Source organism: Petromyzon marinus, chromosome 3, assembly GCF_048934315.1.
Source record: "Petromyzon marinus isolate PM22_M1 ecotype Great Lakes invasive population chromosome 3, UKy_Petmar_22M1.pri1.0, whole genome shotgun sequence".
NCBI lineage: Eukaryota > Metazoa > Chordata > Hyperoartia > Petromyzontiformes > Petromyzontidae > Petromyzon > Petromyzon marinus.
The window spans coordinates 10,900,043-10,918,435 of record NC_133669.1 but is presented as its reverse complement, the minus strand read 5'-3'; the positions used below and the strand labels follow the sequence as shown (position 1 = coordinate 10,918,435).

Below are 18,393 nucleotides of genomic sequence, written 5' to 3'. Positions count from 1 at the left end.
TAACTGATTTCACTTTTGATTTGGATATCCGTGAAATAGAACTTCGTAGATCATCAGATTATTGGTCTAAATAAATAATTAGATTCTGATTTGTGCTTCACCACTCTGAAGCACCCAGTTAAATTCCCAAATAAGCAATAGGCAGGAAATACCAAGTCTGTATTATGTAACATGCATAAATGGAGATGCTGCAAAAATATGTTTTTGGGGGGTTTAAAAGACCACACGTGTTACAGTTGACACGGTGTGCTTAAAAACTATAATTTAGAAGAAAAAAATTGTACTGAACATTAGCATTTTTTGAACAAATATTACAAATTACACTTTAAAATATACAATGCGGAAATAGCAAGAGTAATAATACCGTCAATTATTTACCCACAAAAGCCTCACTGAGTCTCAAAATTACTTCCAGAGGGTACTGCTACATTGGCATATTAGGCAAATTCCATTAATGAACGTTTGGCTCCATGTGGGAGGAAACGGGTGAACCCGGAGAAAACCCACCATGCATACGAGGGAGAGACAATTTAGCACTTCCATCTCCTGGCCACACCTCGCAGCCTGACATCTACAACGCCTGGCAAGCCCTAGTGGTCGACTCATCCAAGTACATTTTGTTTTTGTTATGATACATATCAATTTGTGCAACCTAATGACCACGTGTCCAGGTGGGTGGCAATGTAGTGAAGTGCTATACACTCACAATTGGTAGGTTTCAAGCGCACAATTCCAGTCAGGTGTCAACTCAGGCCATCATCCTTCCTGAGTTAATAACATTACAACTGATTGCGGGTCTGCTCCCCATCTTTCCCCTGCTTTTCATAACCGGTTTAGTTTATGTTGACGATGTGTACGTGTGTCACAATTTTACATAAACGGGGCTTGCCCATTGTCTCAATGAACAAAAATGAGAACTGATTTTTCAGATAGTAGACAGTGGTTGTTTTAAAAGTAGTTTGACCCTTCCCATGGGAATGTGGAATTCCACCACTGCTTCTGAGCAAGGTGAAATTTTGTCATGGCTTTTTGACTTTTGATTCAAATATCAACAATAATCAAACACTTTGTGCTTTCCTGAAAAACCTTTTTATATCGGTTCTTATGAGGATGTTGGGCCAAATAATATCTGCCAATGTAAATAGGGGGAAAACCAGAGTTTCCAGAATACTGTGGGCTTTTAGTAAAAACTCAGCACAAATAGACGAACAACTTATTTGCTTTAGTTACTCTTGCAGATAATTTGCTGCCCTTACATCCATGCTCGTTGAATTGCAAATCATGTGAATTATATAATGCAGTATCATGGATTAAAAATCACATCCTATTAATAGAATAACTGCTGAATTTTCAGCGCATGTGACAATTCACAACGAACCCTTGCCAATCCTCTTAAATCCACTGTTGCTGCAAACGGCAGGTCCAAGACAAACATTTGCTTGCCACAGACCTTTAACTCGTACCGATCTTGGAAGCTCAAGGGATCCTTAATCCATTTCTGTCAGAGGCAGATATGAGAAATAGACTCCAATTCCACACGCCTGCGAAAACCCACTTGGCATTCAGGTTGTCGTACTCATGGGTGTCTAGGTGGGGAGTCAAAAGCAGCTATGTTGCTGGGTGACAGAATGTACAGGTGGCAGACAGGCTAATTGACTGGCTACGGAGTAAAGTGCCTGGCATGTTTGGATTTATTTTCTCTTACTCGCTTGGTGGCTGGGAGGATGGGTTGATGGACAGCAGGATGGCTCAGCGGCTGGGTGGCAGGATGGCAGAAGTTATGGGTGGCAGAGTGGTTACGCCATTGGTTTTCTGGTTGCCTGCATGATTGGCTGCCTGTGTGTATGTGTGGCTTGTTGACTGGATGCATGCTGTGGCTCTGCGGTTTAGTTGATAGCTGGGTTGCTAGGTGGCAAGGTGTATGGGTAGTTGGGCGACTGGCAGGTTCAGTTACGATGTGATGAGATATCTGTACGTAAGACTGGGTGCCTGAGTAGCCGGTTGAGTGAGTGGCTGGTTGACTATATGTCCGAGTGGATGTGTGGCCGTGTACATTACTTGACCAGGTGGGTTGGGTATCGGTGTGTGGCTGTTTGACTGGGTGTCTTTATGGTTCATTGACTGCGTGGCTGCATGGCTGTGTAAGGCTGCGCGATCGAGTACGACTGGGTGCTGTAGTGGCTACGTGGCCGTGTGGCCGGCTTGGCGTACCGGTCACGGTGAGCTCGGCGAGTTTGAGGGGCAGCTCGCCAGACGAGGTACCAGATGGGGAGCCCAGGATGTCCGGCAGGGCGTTACGCCGCCCCGACCTGCCCGACGCCGCGAAATCCGACAGAGACGCTGGCTCAACATCCGTCATCTCTGGCCAAATCCGTCATAATCAGCATCTGCAGGGAGAGACATCAGCAGTTGTGGTTGTGCGCTAAAGCAGATTAGAGCAAGGGGCAAAACGCAAAAATACAAGCTGACCAGTCACACGCGCGCACACGCGCGCACACCATCCAAGGACAGTGACAACTTGGGCTAAATGTGAATCTTCTGGTGTTTTTATTCCACCATTAAGCGATGTCATGAAACTGTCACATTTGATTTGTGTCTTCCAACTCGACTGCTAATGCATTAGTCCTGTCCATTTGTCTGTAACGGGGAAGAACTATGGAAATTGTAAAGATAATCCAAAATGAACGGGGCTTTGGGAAAACGTTCCGTACCGACTTGGGAGTTACCCTACAGAAAAGCAGTCAAATTAATCATTGGGTTGTGCAAAACTTGAAGAAACAAATCAGAGTGAATAGGACTATTTTCCAAAATACAAGCACATTTCATCCTGACAGATACCTGTCGCCTTCTACACCGCTAATTAGATACTTCCAATGACAATGTACGTTGGAGAGCGGCACATAATTCATGCACGTGCACAATGTTTTTCAACTTGTTTCAATACCTCTTTCATCATTAATGCCACAAGATGAGTCCAAAGACTCTAATTCGCATGTATTCTGTCCAGCTTATTTGGTAAACGATGTAACATGCTCATTTGTGTGTAGCAGGAAACTGGAGTGTCCAGAGACAAATGACACACAGGAAGGCACAATGCTAAAAATAATCAATAGAGACAGGGCAATCTACTTGCTGTACTTCCATCTACTGAGAACTAGCATAGCTCCTTGGGGGAGGTGCCTCGCATACGCGGCGACCTCTGCGTGGGCCGCCGACCCCTAGGTAATAGATTACAGGCGTGCACTACCGTGGCCAACATTTTGCAGAGTCGTTCTAACCCTGTGAATAACATGTCGTCTCCCCCCTCCTCTTTTCCGAACATAGATGGACTCGTCCATCTAAACAAACTGTCAAATCGCTCTCCGTGGTGCTAACGTTAAAAAACCGCCACTTTTTTTCAAATGTTCTTGCTGTGGTTTTCACACCTGATGATGATTGCTTGTGTTGCAGTCGAAACGTCGTGAGAATTTTATTGTTTTATATTTTTTATTATTTTATTGTTTCCCTTCTACGTGAATTTACCGAAAGAACCAAGAATATAGCTATAGTACTTAACATTGTGAAACAAAGGGGAGCAGGTATTCAAATACCTGGGGGTGGGGGTACACCGGTTAGCCCAATACAAACAACCCACATTGACCAGCATGAAGTATGTATATATATGTTGAACTTCTTTCGCACCGTACGTAACCAACCGTGCTAATCGGAGGTGCGGTGGGAGGACAACAAACTAAACACGAAAAGCAGTTCTAAAGAAATAAATTTTCAATCTAGATGATTTAAAAGTGCACAGCTCCAGTGGCTTCCTAATATCGGAAGAGCGTTCCAGACGCCCGCAGAAGCGCACCTGAAAGCGCGCGATGCGGTGACCGTCTTTGTTCCATGGTTAGCCAAAAGCTTCCTGCGAGGTTCACTGCAGGTTGTGTGATGGTGTATGCTCCTTGACGAGATAAGCAAGGCGTTGTGTGAGCTAGCATCATTGCTCCATCTTCAAGGTGGACGTCCTCTTTGGCGTTCCCACCTTTGGCTGCTACTTTGTTGTCAATGTCAACTGCCGGTCATCATGTGAAGCCCAATCAATTATCTTAACAGTCAATACTCTGTCTCCGCTTTTTGTCCCGTATTTAATCAGCCTGCTGGTATGCATCATATTTTTTTACAAGGGAGACACGGGTCACCATAGTTACAGAATTGCTTCGGGGTTTTTTTTATCGTCTGGAGATAAGATCCTTGAATTTTTTTTATATCAAACACTATGATGCCATTTATAGCCTATGAAAATAAATTTGGCTCAGTGGAAATGAATGCAGCTGTCCAAGCACACAAATTATTGAGAACAAATTGATAGATGGAAGAGCTACACTAGTTTTTTCATGAAATAACAATACAGTACACAAATCATAGGAGTCACGCAAGCCTCTTCACACCAAGATTATAAAAGTTTTCTTAAAACATTAATCCACTCAAGTATTACTGATGACACAGTCATGACAACCGATTAAAGCAACTACAGAATATGCTACACGGGTGGCAAAGTGATTAATGCACCAAGTTCAATGCCAAAGCCACCTGAGGTCAATTCCCAGCTATGACTAGCGATAGCAGCAAGCAGTCATGGCCACCTGCCTCAATCTGCAGCCCCCTCCAACCCAGCAGATTGCGTGTGGGCACTCCCTTCTGGCCAACGTGGAAGAGTAGGCCAAAATACCCTCTTGAAGAGCGACCCTGTAATGGAGGCCCTTCCGCAAGCAAAAACATGAACAGAGCAATTGGAGGGCTGAACTTTCACTTTTTGTGCAATAGTGAAAAAGTCCATCTTCCAAGACACAGAAGCGGAATAATCTAATTGGACAACGAATCTATACATTGGTGGAAATTGCTTTTGAAAAAGAGTGAAAGTGACGAAATAGAAGGAATGAGGATTTCACCGTGGCCTGTCATCACGTCACGGAGCGTTTCACTGTGTCCAGAAGCACACGGGTAGATACAACAAGGAGCGGCAAGAACAATGCTCCCCACGGAGCCTTTCCATCACAGTGGCATCACTGCCTCGCCGGGGTCTCCCAACCGCTCCGAAATGGCTTCAAGTGCCACTGCGAGATTTGACAGTTGATCCGTATGATGTTCGAGAGAGCACGGCAAGTGTAGGCTCCAATCAATTTTGCCTGTCGTAACGTTATGAAGGAAAACATTGGCCAGTCATTTGCACGCGGGCGGCAGCGTCCGTCCAAAATTTTAATCTTTCTCTGGTAAATTGATATTTTCTTTCCATTTCCATTTTTATTTAACGGGGCGAATGTGTGTGCTCCTTCCCAATTGTGTGCGCACAATATCACTCCCAAGTCTTATCACAGCAGAATGTATTTGACATGCACACTCATTATCACTGTCATAATGACCGCTCCAAAAAGTTAAACTGCATTTGTGTTTATTTCTTGTGACAAAGACGGTTTAATTGTAGACCATGAATATTGCAGCTGCTCAGGTTCAGATGTAATGTATACGTGTACGTGTTCATCCCAATTTGTTAATCCACTACTGGATGAGTGCCTCTCCGCAGGGGGTTATTTGAACATACCTCACCACGTTGGTAAAAGCAGGAGGCAAAGATGATGGAGGATGTGACAAGCACAATAAAACAATGGCTATGCTGTACTGCCCACTGCTGCCCACCACGCAGCCGCACAGCCTATAACACCTGTTACTGATGATGGTCACCCACGCAAGCACCATCCAGGCTCGACCCCTCTTTGCTTCTGAGATAGGATGATATCAAGTGCATGCCGCGTGATTTGGTGATTTTATCATAGGTTCCGATATTAACGTCTAAAATCATTTCAACATTAAATGCGATTGACGATTTCTTTAAAAAATATATATTTCACTCGCACAGAATAACATTGCATCTGTGCCTTATCTATTATCTCTACCATCCGAAACACAGATTCAACCTCTCATTGACATTTATGAATTGAATTATTTTAGAGGGCGATATTTATGATTGGGTAGAGCGGTGACCTGAGTTTGTTTCCTGGCCACGGCCGACATCAGTATCAGCACTGATGTCGGCCACGGCTAACATCAGTGGTGAGCGATATCACCACTGATATTGGCCATGGCCGACAATGGAGGGGAGTGAACCTGTCCTGTCCCTCTCCTTCACCAACCCGCATTGACCAGCGTGGTGAAGTATGGTCAAACAACCCATAATGCCCGTGCGGCGTGGGAAGGCCCTTGTCGAGCAGTGATTTTGTATCATTGCTATATTATATTTTATTGCAGGCAACCATACAGGCAATGTAAAGAGCATTCTCCATTTCAGCTACATTTGAACCTCTCAACAAAAAATCGGAGCTTTCGTATGTTGCCCATCACAAAAGCCAGAGGATACCCACGCTTCATGAGCATTGGGTGGTTGAAAACTCAGAATCCGATGAAGGTCTCCAGTCTCTCCACAGCACAACTGTTGACGGTCCTACAAAGCATTACTCAGGGATGACGGCTGATGGTCGACACGAACGGCAGGGCTGGTAGCAAACGGGCACTGCTGACAGGGACACCACTTGCGGGGATTACGCAGTGGTTACAGTCTTCTGCATCGGAAGACCGCAAGAGATAGTGACGGCTTAGGGAGGCCTTCATCCAGCAGTGAATAAATCATGGCTTTTGGCGATAATGCTCGAGTGATGGAGGTTTTTTTGCTTTGCGTGTTGGCTTATATAATTGCAGGTTTTAACTTTGTCTTGCCCTGGGTTTTGCTTGCACCTGTTCAATTTAATTTTTCTCCTCGATCTTCATTGCGAGCTTTGACAAAATGATGGCAATTGACCGACTGAAAGGCTCAGAGTGCCAATGACATCCGAGTCACCTTAGAACTCCTGATATGCCTATTAAAGGTCTTAATATTTTATTTATAAATCAACCTAGGGTGCCGCATTAAAATATGAATCATGTGACAGGACTTGAATTTATGTCCCTCTTTTATATTTATGAATTTAAAATGACAAAGTAGATAAGCCAAATTTCACGAAGTTAAACTGACATTTTAGTAATTTATCTTAACAGTGGCTATATCCATGATCGCATGCACTATGTATAAAAGTAAGTGGGCTTGGGCAGGAAAAGTCACTAGAAGGGGGATGATGGCCAGTGGTCGACACTAACAACAGGAAGGAAAACACCTGAGATTACATCCACTGCAGAGATTGATCAAAGAGATCAGCTCTTGTGCAGATGTTTAATTGATTGTTGTGCTGCGGGACCAGATAGGGGAGACCTTCATTCAGCAGTGTATAGTCATGGCTGATCGTGATGAGAATAATATTGATCAGAATATTTAATTTACCTAGAAGAGGTTAGACCGAGTCTCAAATGTATTTTCTGGAGAATCATGCTTGAGAAGTGTGGCCAATGTCTTGCTGAACATTGTTTTGCTTATAGCAAGAATGCATGAATAAAACCAATGCATAAAATAGGAATACACTTAAAATGTACAGCGACCAACTTGCTGATACACAAACCCCCATCTTGAAAGCAATGGACACAAGTAGACGGGGACTATGCAGCGATTCATCATTTAAAAATGATTATTTAAGATTTATGGAATAATATGTTACATTTAGACTCACGGGGCCAACAGAACTGTATAAATGAGGAAAGATAAACCCAATATAAACGTGATGGTGAAAGCAAGACAAAAAATAACTCATACTGGAATCATATCTTAAATCCTGAATAGTGGCAATTCATCGAATCGCTGAGGGAACTAATCATTACATTCCTAAGAATAGTAAAAGGTAAAGGTGCAGTCCAGCAATGGCTTGCTCATGCCACTGTTGGCAGAAGGGACTCCACCAGAGGGAGTTTTAGTGAGCCCTTTCTAGAGCGTATCTTGGTCTCCTCTTCGACACTGGCCAGATGTGTTGGAAGATCTTGACTTACAGCTTTCGTGACTGCAGGAATTCATATTCTTGGGTCTTTCGGTAAAGTCACGTAGATAGGTTCAAAGAAAATAACAAAAATAACAACAAAAAAATACGACGTTTCGATCGATTTTGGGAGTACTTACGATTGGGAGTATACCTACACTTTACCCCACCTCACGTGACCCCCTGGGTCTGGGTGTACAGGAGGTGGGGTGGGGGGGGGATTTCATAATTTTGCCCATTTTTTCGATTGCTGCGCCAGGAAATCGAATCGAGATTGCGACCTCTGAATTGCAAAGTGGAGTGTGCTAACTATTGCATCACGACAGCATCCCATCTCAAAAGGGAATGACATTTACATTTCACTTACGTTTGGTAAAAGACTTTGCTTTGAAGGCCTAAACATTCTAACCTTCAACTGATTGAAAAAAAAGTAATTTTATGCATTGCAGAAATATCAGTAGAAATGTCATTCAAGTTCTTAAACCTGCCATGGTAAAACATGAATACATAATCAGCCACTTTTAGAGTCGGGTGGCTGCAGAGGCCTGCAGAATACAATACAGGACAGGAGTTTTCTGACTAATCTCTGCAGAAATGTGAGCGTAAGCTCAGCCATAATGTCAGCACGCCACATCCAGCTGATACCGTGATGGTGGTGTGTGTGAAGGTGTGGAAAAAAAAACTACCGAGAAAAGTGCTTAGAGTCACCAGATGACCTTATAGGAATATACGGTATAATAATATAGAATTATGTAAGAATAATGCCCTACTCCAATCCAACCTGGCAGCATTCTGAAAAATATCTAGTGATAAATTCAAGCCTGCTCACACCCATGGGTTTCTGCCAGGTGTCACACGAATTGACCAAATGGCCCAAGGAGAACCTTCTCGTAAGATAATTTTGAGAAAGTACCGCAATAATATCACAAGAGGAATTTACAAATCTCCGGTGCCTTCCGTTCTAATACAAAGCATTCGTTATTGCCGAGTGTGTTTTCCTCCAGTCCAGTAGATCAGTACAGACGATGCTTAATAATAAAAAAGAGCCTTCAAGTTTATCCAAAACAGCAGTATAATTGCCTGCACTGGCAACGGGGAAATATAGTGTCGCGACTGCTGCTCGTAGTGGGGAGATTGTTGTTCGATGATGGGTGTGCAGGCCCGGTTGGCTGCACAACCTCCAACTAGGTTACCACTTCTGAGGGAGAGAGAAAACGGGACATTTCATGGGAAGAAAACATCTCATGGTAATAGGAAGAGGAGAGAAGAACTACGTGTAAATGCATTGTCTTGAGTGATTTATATTGGCAAATTACAAAACATGAAATGTTAATGTCCTGGGGAAGATTTACTGATTTCATTAAGACAGCTACCAAAAAAAATTGAAAGATCCTGAAAAAAACTGGGAAAGGTGGCATTCCTAGCTCTAACCTGCACGACGTTAGCATTCGCCCTGTCCACTTTGAGAAAAAGAAGATCATCAACATCAGCCACCATCTATCCACTGCTGAATGAAGGCCATCACAAATTTGTTGCCATCTCCCTCATGGTCTCATGCTGCAACACATCATCTAGCTCCCGCACACGACACAATCTCACCGCTTCATCTCCACAAAACACATTCTCCTGTGCATGTTCCCTCGTTTGGATGCCACTCTGTTGTTAGTCTCGACAACTGGCCATGAAAACATTCTCGCGATCTGTCCTGCCCGGGCACATTGCGGTTCTTAACAGTGAACACGTGCTAGTGCCACAATTTTGATTCCCGGCCACGGCTATATCACCGTCGAGTGATATCTGAACCGATGCTGGCCACCCTCCCTCTTTCACCAACAAGCACTGACAATGGTGGTGAAATATCGCCAAACAATTGCCGTCAACGACATTGTCGTGTGTGTGGCCCTCATCCAGCAGTGCAATGATGAAGGGTTGTACATTATCATGAAAGTATTGTTTACTCTGCAACACACAAAATAACTCTTGTATTAAACATTTAGAAAATCCTGCCCTTGTTATTTGAGCAGAGCAAGAGTCGGGTGGGGGGGGGGAGTTCGACTTGCATGGAAGGAGCTTGCTGTATTAAAGTGTTACTCGGGTAGACAGGGCAGCGTCTTCAATAATTCACACACGAGGGCCGAGGCACACTTTGGTTTCATGGTTTTTATTGTTAATGTTTTGTAGAAGTCGAGTTCAAAGGTTTGGCTCGAGTCTTGCTTTGGTGATGTCTTCATAATTTGTAATAGCACGACCATGTGTCAAATATGCATTTGAAGTTTAAATTAAAAAGATCACTTCCTACACACGAAGAGAGAGGGCAGGGCAACAACAAGACAAGGGGATTATGGCCAGACGCCATAAAGTCACGTAGAAGGGAAACAATAAAATAATAAAAATATAAAACAATAAAATTCTCACGACGTTTCGACTGCAACACAAGCAATCATCATCAGGTGTGGCTTTCACACTGCAACACAAGCAATCATCATCAGGTGTGGTTTTCACACTGCAACACAAGCAATCATCATTAGGTGTGGTTTTCACACTGCCACACAAACAATCATCATCAGGTGTGGTTTTCACACTGCAACACAAGCAATCATCATCAGGTGTGGTTTTCACACTGCAACACAAGCAATCATCATCAGGTGTGGTTTTCACACCTAATGATGATTGCTTGTGTTGCAGTCGAAACGTCGTGAGAATTTTATTGTTTTATATTTTTATTATTTTATTGTTTCCCTTCTACGTGACTTTACCGAAAGAACCAAGAATATGAATCCCTGCAGTCACGAAAGCTTTAAATCAATGATTTAATAATTATAATAATTTAGTCCTTTGCCAATTCACTGCTGGATGAAGGCCGCACTGACGTGGGGGGGGGGGGGGGTTGGCCCCCCTACTTTGCCATGCTGGTCAGTGTTGGTTGGTGTAGGACCATTTCACGTATCACTCGCCACTGACATTATCTGTGGCCAGAAATAGAACTCAGGTCATGGGGTTCACAGTGCAGTGCACTAACCACTGCGCCATCGATCAACCTCCGTATTATTCAGTATATGGTATTATTTCATCATTTTTGTATCTATGAAGGAACAGTATCAAATGCTGCCGTATCTTCTTTCAATATTGAAGCATAGCAACAAGAGTACTTTACATCAGGTAGTGCTTTTATTCTTAAATTGTATTTTTTTCTATCTACGTGACTTTATCAAAAGAACCAAGTATATTAATAGGTTGTACACAGTGCCGGATTAAGCTAATGCGGGGCCTGTAGCATATGTTATCAAGGGGCCCGCCTTAAAAATATTAAAACACATACATTTTTAACTTGCATAGTAAGTAAAGTAATTCTATTTTTGCATTTGCTACACAGCCAGATAATACGACAAATCGCTAACCTTAAACACCCAGTCGTTCATAAAATTTGAAGGCAGTATAGTATTATAGTAACAGAGCAAGTGCAGAATCACTGAACCGGAATTGGTAGCTTGAGAGCATTTAGCGCGAGGCACTTGAAAGTGCGGGGCCCGTAGCATATGCTGCTTGTGCTACGAGAATAATCTGGCACTGGTAGTACGGCATCAGAGAGTTTGAGTGGTGACCCACGACAGCATTGTTAGATACATGAATACCGTACCAGCAATTACTGTGAAAAATAAGAATATTGGTTGCACGTCATAACCAGTCAACCACATCCAGATACTGTGGCTTCAATGCTGTACTCGATATATCAGCGAGCGTCACAAAGGGCAGAGAAACATCTCGTGTCTGACTCTGGATGAATTGTAATGAGATGATCAACTCAAGTGCCGTCACAACTCCAGTGTTCCTTGAACTCGAGGGTTGTGGGGGAGGGAATATATTGTCATCTTCGAAATTGGTGAAGTGGTGATGGAAGACAGGATTCATTCTCTGTATAAATTGCACGTGGGTTTTTTTTAAACTCACTGTTAATTTTCGGCAGCAGTCAAAAATCTCCTTCTGCTTTAGAAACAAGAAGTAGTGAAATGTAATGGGCAGTTGCATTATGGGGTTTGTGAAAAAAAACTTTTATTATTCAGCAACGAATACAAAATATATAAACATATTATTCGGCAGTATCAATGGGAAAGTAATTTTCACCCAAACTTAGCAACCTGCATCCCAATTCGTGGCCACGGTCCTGGCCCTTCCCTTCATCAACCAGCACTGACCAGCGTGGTGAAGTATGGCCAAACAACCCCCGTGACAGTAATGGCGTTGGAAGCCATTTATCCCAGCAATGGACTGGCCAAGCTACTGTTGAAAATGACGCTCACATCATGACAAGTGTGATCACAATCTCGAGGGTGGTAATCCTGTGAAAATCACGGGAAGACATCACAACGCTATTTCCAGTATAGCATTTCTTCACATTCCACATTGTGGCGTCTTTTACAGTTCATCTGACAAGTATAAATGAGTAGCAGAGATTGTGTAAATGGGCGCAAATCCCTAGCAGCTCCTATAGCTCCGTTTCCCAAACATTTGTTTTCCACCCAGGGCTATTTCCCTGCTTTGTTTAGTCAAATTTAGCTCGGCGATGACTCATTCGGCCAGTCATCAGCTCCACTCGCATGTAAATCACCCTCCCCAATTCCCACATTGGATGAAACATCGTCGTGCAAACGCACAGATGCCAGTCTATTATTGTGCAAATCACTGCCGCTTTTGTACAAACAAATCAGTTTACGCCTGGGATCGGCGGAAAACCAATGCGGAGAGTAGCATTATTGGGTTTCCAAAAACCCGTTTTACAATTAGGAATAATGCATAAGAGGTGAATATCGGGGCAGTGACTCATCGCTTACATCTCCCGCTGATATATCTCTACCACGATATCCAAACCGTGTGGATGCAAAGGTGCCAGCTGCTACTGCGCCACATTTCACCAAGAGCTGCTGTCAGCGACAGTTGCCTGACTGTGCACGGAACTCGATAGGGACTTGTCAATACAGGACGACATGTGGCATATGGAGGGTGACTTCCTTGCTCAGGTCATCGCCCCAGTCAGCACTTGTGTGCTCGTTGGTGCTGGACGGTAACGCCGTGGTGAGCAGTGCCATGGGGGGGGGGGGGGGGGTGAGGAATTTAGATTGGCCATTCCCTTCATGGTATTTGGATCCACCACAGCGGCCAAATCAGGGCTCTGGACGGGTTTGAGGGGCTGGTAACCTTGAACTAAATTACCACTAAACCACGTGAAAAATATATCCAACTAAGCTTGTGCCGGAGGCCCTGAGGGGACAGGCGTCCATGACCTCTCCTGGCCAAACCCAATTTGGCGGAGCCAGGAGACTGAATCCTTACCCTCGGGGATCTTCCAGAAACAACAAAGAGCCACTGCGTGTGACCACGTGGAATGTTCGAACGCTCACTGCGGAGGAGAGGCTGCCACTCCTCTGTTGGGAGCTGAAATGGTACCGCCTGGATCTCTGTGCTATTCAGGAAATTCGGTGGACCGGTTCTGGCTCCTGCCACCGTGAGGGGTGGACAGTCATCTATTCAGGACAGGAGAGTGCCAAACAACAGGGAGTGGCTCTTTGTCTAAACAAAAGAATGAAGGGGGCGTGGGAGCGTGGCGGTGAGGTGTGGGAAGCTGTAAGCCCCAGGATACTTTGGGCTTGCCTTCCCATCAACCAGAAGCGAGCAGTGGTGGTCGTGGTTATTTATGCCCCCACCAAAGATGAACATCAGTGGAGGGATGCAGACAAGGCCCATGAGTCAGATGCCTTCTATGACCTAGGTGCTAGCTGAAGTGTTAAAGTGTTGGGTGACTTAATGCCTGAGTTGGTCATGATGCTGGCACTTGGTCTGGAGTGATTGGAAGGCATGGACCAAATCACCTCAATAACAATGGTAGGAGGCTGCTAGACTTTTGTGCAGCCCATGGGCTTGTAATTACCAATACGCTGTTCCGGCATTGGTGCATCCACACAACATCATGGATGCACGCCGGGTCCAAGCAAAAACATCTGCTGGGGAGATTGTTGTTCGATGATGGGTGTGCGGGCCCGGTTGGCTGCACAACCTCCAACTAGGTTACCACTTCTGAGGGAAAGAGAAAACGGGACATTTCATGGGAAGAAAACATCTCAAAGAGGAGAGAAGAACTACGTGTAAATGCATTGTCTTGAGTGATATATATATTGGCAAATTACAAAACATGAAATGTTAATGTCCTGGGGAAGATTTACTGATTTCATTAAGACAGCTACCAAAAATATTGAAAGATCCTGAAAAAAACTGGGAAAGGTGGCAATCCTAGCTCTAACCTGCACGACGTTAGCATTCGCCCTGTCCACTTTGAGAAAAAGATCATCAACATCAGCCACCATCTATCCACTGCTGAATGAAGGCCATCACAAATTTGTTGCCATCTCCCTCATGGTCTCATGCTGCAACACATCATCTGGCTCCCGCACACGACACAATCTCACCGCTTCATCTCCACAAAACACATTCTCCTGTGCATGTTCCCTCGTTTGGATGCCACTCTGTTGTTAGTCTCGACAACTGGCCATGAAAACATTCTCGCGATCTGTCCTGCCCGGGCACATTGCGGTTCTTAACAGTGAACACGTGCTAGTGCCATAATTTTGATTCCCGGCCACGGCTATATCACCGTCGAGTGATATCTGAACCGATGCTGGCCACCCTCCCTCTTTCACCAACAAGCACTGACAATGGTGGTGAAATATCGCCAAACAATTGCCGTCAACGACATTGTCGTGTGTGTGGCCCTCATCCAGCAGTGCAATGATGAAGGGTTGTACATTATCATGAAAGCATTTATTGTTTACTCTGGAACACACAAAATAACTCTTGTATTAAACATTTAGAAAATCCTGCCCTTGTTATTTGAGCAGAGCAAGAGTCGGGTGGGGGGGGGGGATTCGACTTGCATGGAGCGAGCTTGCTGTATTAAAGTGTTACTCGGGTAGACAGGGCAGCATCTTCAATAATTCACACACGAGGGCCGAGGCACACTTTGGTTTCATGGTCTTTATTGTTAATGTTTTGTAGAAGTCGAGTTCAAAGGTTTGGCTCGAGTCTTGCTTTGGTGATGTCTTCATAATTTGTAATAGCACGACCATGTGTCAAGTATGCATTTGAAGTTTAAATTAAAAAGATCACTTCCTACACACGAATCCAGCTTCCTGTGCAGTATTAACAAAATGAGAGAGGGCAGGGCAACAACAAGACAAGGAGACTGAATCCTTACCCTCGGGGATCTTCCAGAAACAACAAAGAGCCACTGCGTGTGACCACGTGGAATGTTCGAACAACAACTGCGGAGAGGCTACCACTCCTCTGTTGGGAGCTGAACTGGTATCGCCTGGATCTTTGTGCTATTCAGGAAATTCGGTGGACCGGTTCTGGCTCCTGCCACCGTGAGGGGTGGACAGTCCTCTATTCAGGACAGGAGAGTGCCAAACAACAGGGAGTGGCTCTTTGTCTGAACAAAAGAATGAAGGGGGCGTGGGAGCGTGGCGGTGAGGTGTGGGAAGCTGTAAGCCCCAGGCTACTTTGTGCTTGCCTTCCCATCAACCAGAAGCGAGCAGTGGTGGTCGTGGTTATTTATGCCCCCACCGAAGATGAACATCAGTGGAGGGATGCAGACAAGGCCCATGAGTCAGATGCCTTAATGCCTGAGTTGGTCATGATGCTGGCACTTGGTCTGGAGTGATTGGAAGGCATGGGCCAAATCATCTCAATAACAATGGTAGGAGGCTGCTAGACTTTTGTGCAGCCCATGGGCTTGTAATTACCAATACGCTGTTCCGGCATTGGTGCATCCCCACAACATCATGGATGCACGCCGCGTCCAAGCAAGAACATCTGCTGGACTATATGGTGACGGAACAGTGGATGCGAGCCCATGTCCTTGACACCAGGACCTACCGTGAAGCTGATCTGCTCACTGACCATGGGCTTGTCATCTGTAAGATGCACCTGCTATTCTTCCACTCCGGTGGAGGGTGTACACCCAGGACCCCATTCAAACCCACAAAGGCCTGGTCTCAGCTAGCTGATGTAAGTTGCAAGTGAGAATTTCATCATCGCTTGCAACTAGGGTTGCATCGTCCCCCACTCCTCCTGATGCCGAGGGGAAATGGGCAAGGTTTAGGACTGTGGCTCTTGCAGCTTCAATGGCTTATTTGGGTACGCGGTCCAGACCTCCACAGAAACCCTGGCTGATAGAGGAGGTGTTCAGGCTGGCTGATAAAAAGCGACAGGCCCACTCTCACCGTCTATAGCATCCCACGTCAGAGAATAAGGAGGCTTACTGCAGCCTTCGCTCGGAGGTTTGGAGAGCCATGAGGCGCTGCAAGGATAGGTGGTGGTCGCGGGTTGCTGAGGAGATGGAATCTGCCTCAGTGGCCCACGATCACAAATCACTCTTTAATTCCATCCAAAAGTAACTTGCAGTGCCACACCTATCACTATCATTAGGGGAAAGAACCGTGATCCAATCTCAGGAACAGGTTTGCAGATTTTCTGAGCATTTCTGAGGTCTTGGGGGAGGGGAAATCCCTCAGCTTGGAAACATCATGGGGCAAAATGGGGATGACCCTGCTGAGGCTGCCGTGCCTCAAATATTGGAAGTAGTCACCCCCTGTGAGTGGCTGGCTGAGGTGCCATCTGTTGAGGAAGTACTGAAGATGATCCAGACTTTGAGATCTTCCAAGCAAAATTCTGAGGGTGGCGTTTGTGCAAAGACTGCCCTACATGACATCATAACAAGTCTGGACCACTAGACAGGTTCCGCAGGATTGAAAGGATGCCCTGGTGGTCCCCCTGTTTAATAAGGGAGACCGAACAGACTGTAACAACTACAGGGGCATCTCACTCCTCAGTGTGCCGGGAAAGGTCCTGGCAATGATTAATCGACATTGCCTTGCCAGGCACACTGAGGAGAGGCTTGCGGAGCCCCAATGTAGTTTCAGGGAAGGGCAGTCCTGCACAGATGCCATTTTTTCTGCCCGCCTGCTACAGCAGAGGTGTAGAGAATTCCAACAAGACCTACATCTCTGCTTTATTGACCTGGTCAAGGCCTATGATACCATCAGTAGGCCTGGGCTCTGGGTTGTTCTTCATGCTTTTTGAGTCCCTGACTCTCTGCTCACAATCATTAAGGACCTTCATGATGGTGAGCGGGCCCGGGTAAAACTACGTGGCCAGGAGTCGGAGCCATTCCATGTTCATCTTGGGGTGCGACAGGGATGTCCTCTGGCTCCTAAATTATTTAACATCTATTTCGACCATGTAGTTAATGAAGCCTTCGATGGCTGTACCGGGGGATTTCCAACTAGTACAGATACAATGGGAGGCTGATCGATGCCCAGGTGCGGTCAAGAAACGACTCCCTATTAGTCAACCATATTATGTATGCCGATGATTTGGTAATTGCTCCTCACTCAGAGGAGGAGTTGGAGGCACTGCTGCTGGACTTGGAGTGTGCCACTAAGAGGTAGGGCCTTACCATCAGCCCCACCAAAACTAAGCATCTGCCTGGGTATTTTGTACCATCAGACACTCCACCCCCACAATTCCCAATTGGTGATGGGGCAGTTGTGGTAAGAGTGGAAAGTTTCCCATACTTGGGCAGTGTGCTCATGACCGGCTCCGGTTTGACAGCAGAGGTCTCACTCCGAATCAGTCGAGCAGCATTATATTTTCATCGGTTGCATAATGCTGTGTGGAAGCTACCTGGTCTGTCGCTCCATACAAAGCTTTAGGTCTTCTCGGCCAGTCATTCCCTCCCTTCTCTACGCTTGCGAAACGTGGACCCCCCTAATCAGACATCTTTGCCAGTTAGAAACATTTAGGCTGGCCTGACTACGATCCATCCTGGGTTTAACTAGGCTGGATTGTGTGAGGAGCTCACAAATCCTTGAAAACTCTGGGCAAGGTCCCATTGGTGAGCTCCTCCGGCAGGCAAGGCTGCGTTGGCTGGGTCATGTAGCCTGCATGCCCAGTCACCGCATGCCGAAACAGCTTTTGTTCGGCCGGATCAAGGGGGCTAAACGGGCGCGGCACGGGCTAGAGAAGAGATGGAGTGATGTGGTACAAGAGGATGTGGAGTTGAGTGGACTTGCCGATGACTGGTACCAGTGGTGTCAAGATCGGCCTCTGTGGAGGAGGCTCGTGAAGGACGCTGCTACTGGGCACTTGGAGGCAGTCTCCCTCCAGCAACAATGGAGGACAGAGGAGCAACGCTCACATCAACGAGCGGAGCGCCAGGCAGCTAAAACACAGCAAGTTGGCACAATAGGGGGCACAGGTGGTGCATCGGCCAGTCATCTCAGTTAGTCGACCCATGGCACCTGGGTCTGCTCCGTGACCGCCTACCGGCGGGCGTTCAACACTTCATGTGGCCTCAACATGCACATAGCCTGGCACAAGCGCCGTGGTGAAGTCACCGCCACTTAGTGGCGAATGG

At 45.7% G+C, this 18,393-nt stretch overlaps 1 protein-coding gene across 4 annotated transcripts in view; it reads right to left on the bottom strand.

Annotated features, from left to right (window-relative positions):
- LOC116953565 (cAMP-dependent protein kinase inhibitor alpha-like) overlaps positions 1 to 18,393 on the bottom strand; it is a 59,197-nt gene that overhangs the window by 13,891 nt on the left and 26,913 nt on the right. For all 4 annotated transcript variants that reach the window (XM_032973896.2, XM_032973886.2, XM_032973906.2 and 1 more), the window contains exon 2: positions 2,212 to 2,387. In XM_032973896.2, the coding sequence (XP_032829787.2) occupies positions 2,212 to 2,359 (148 nt within the window). In that variant the 5' untranslated portion in view covers positions 2,360 to 2,387. The remainder of the gene's footprint in view (positions 1 to 2,211; positions 2,388 to 18,393) is intronic.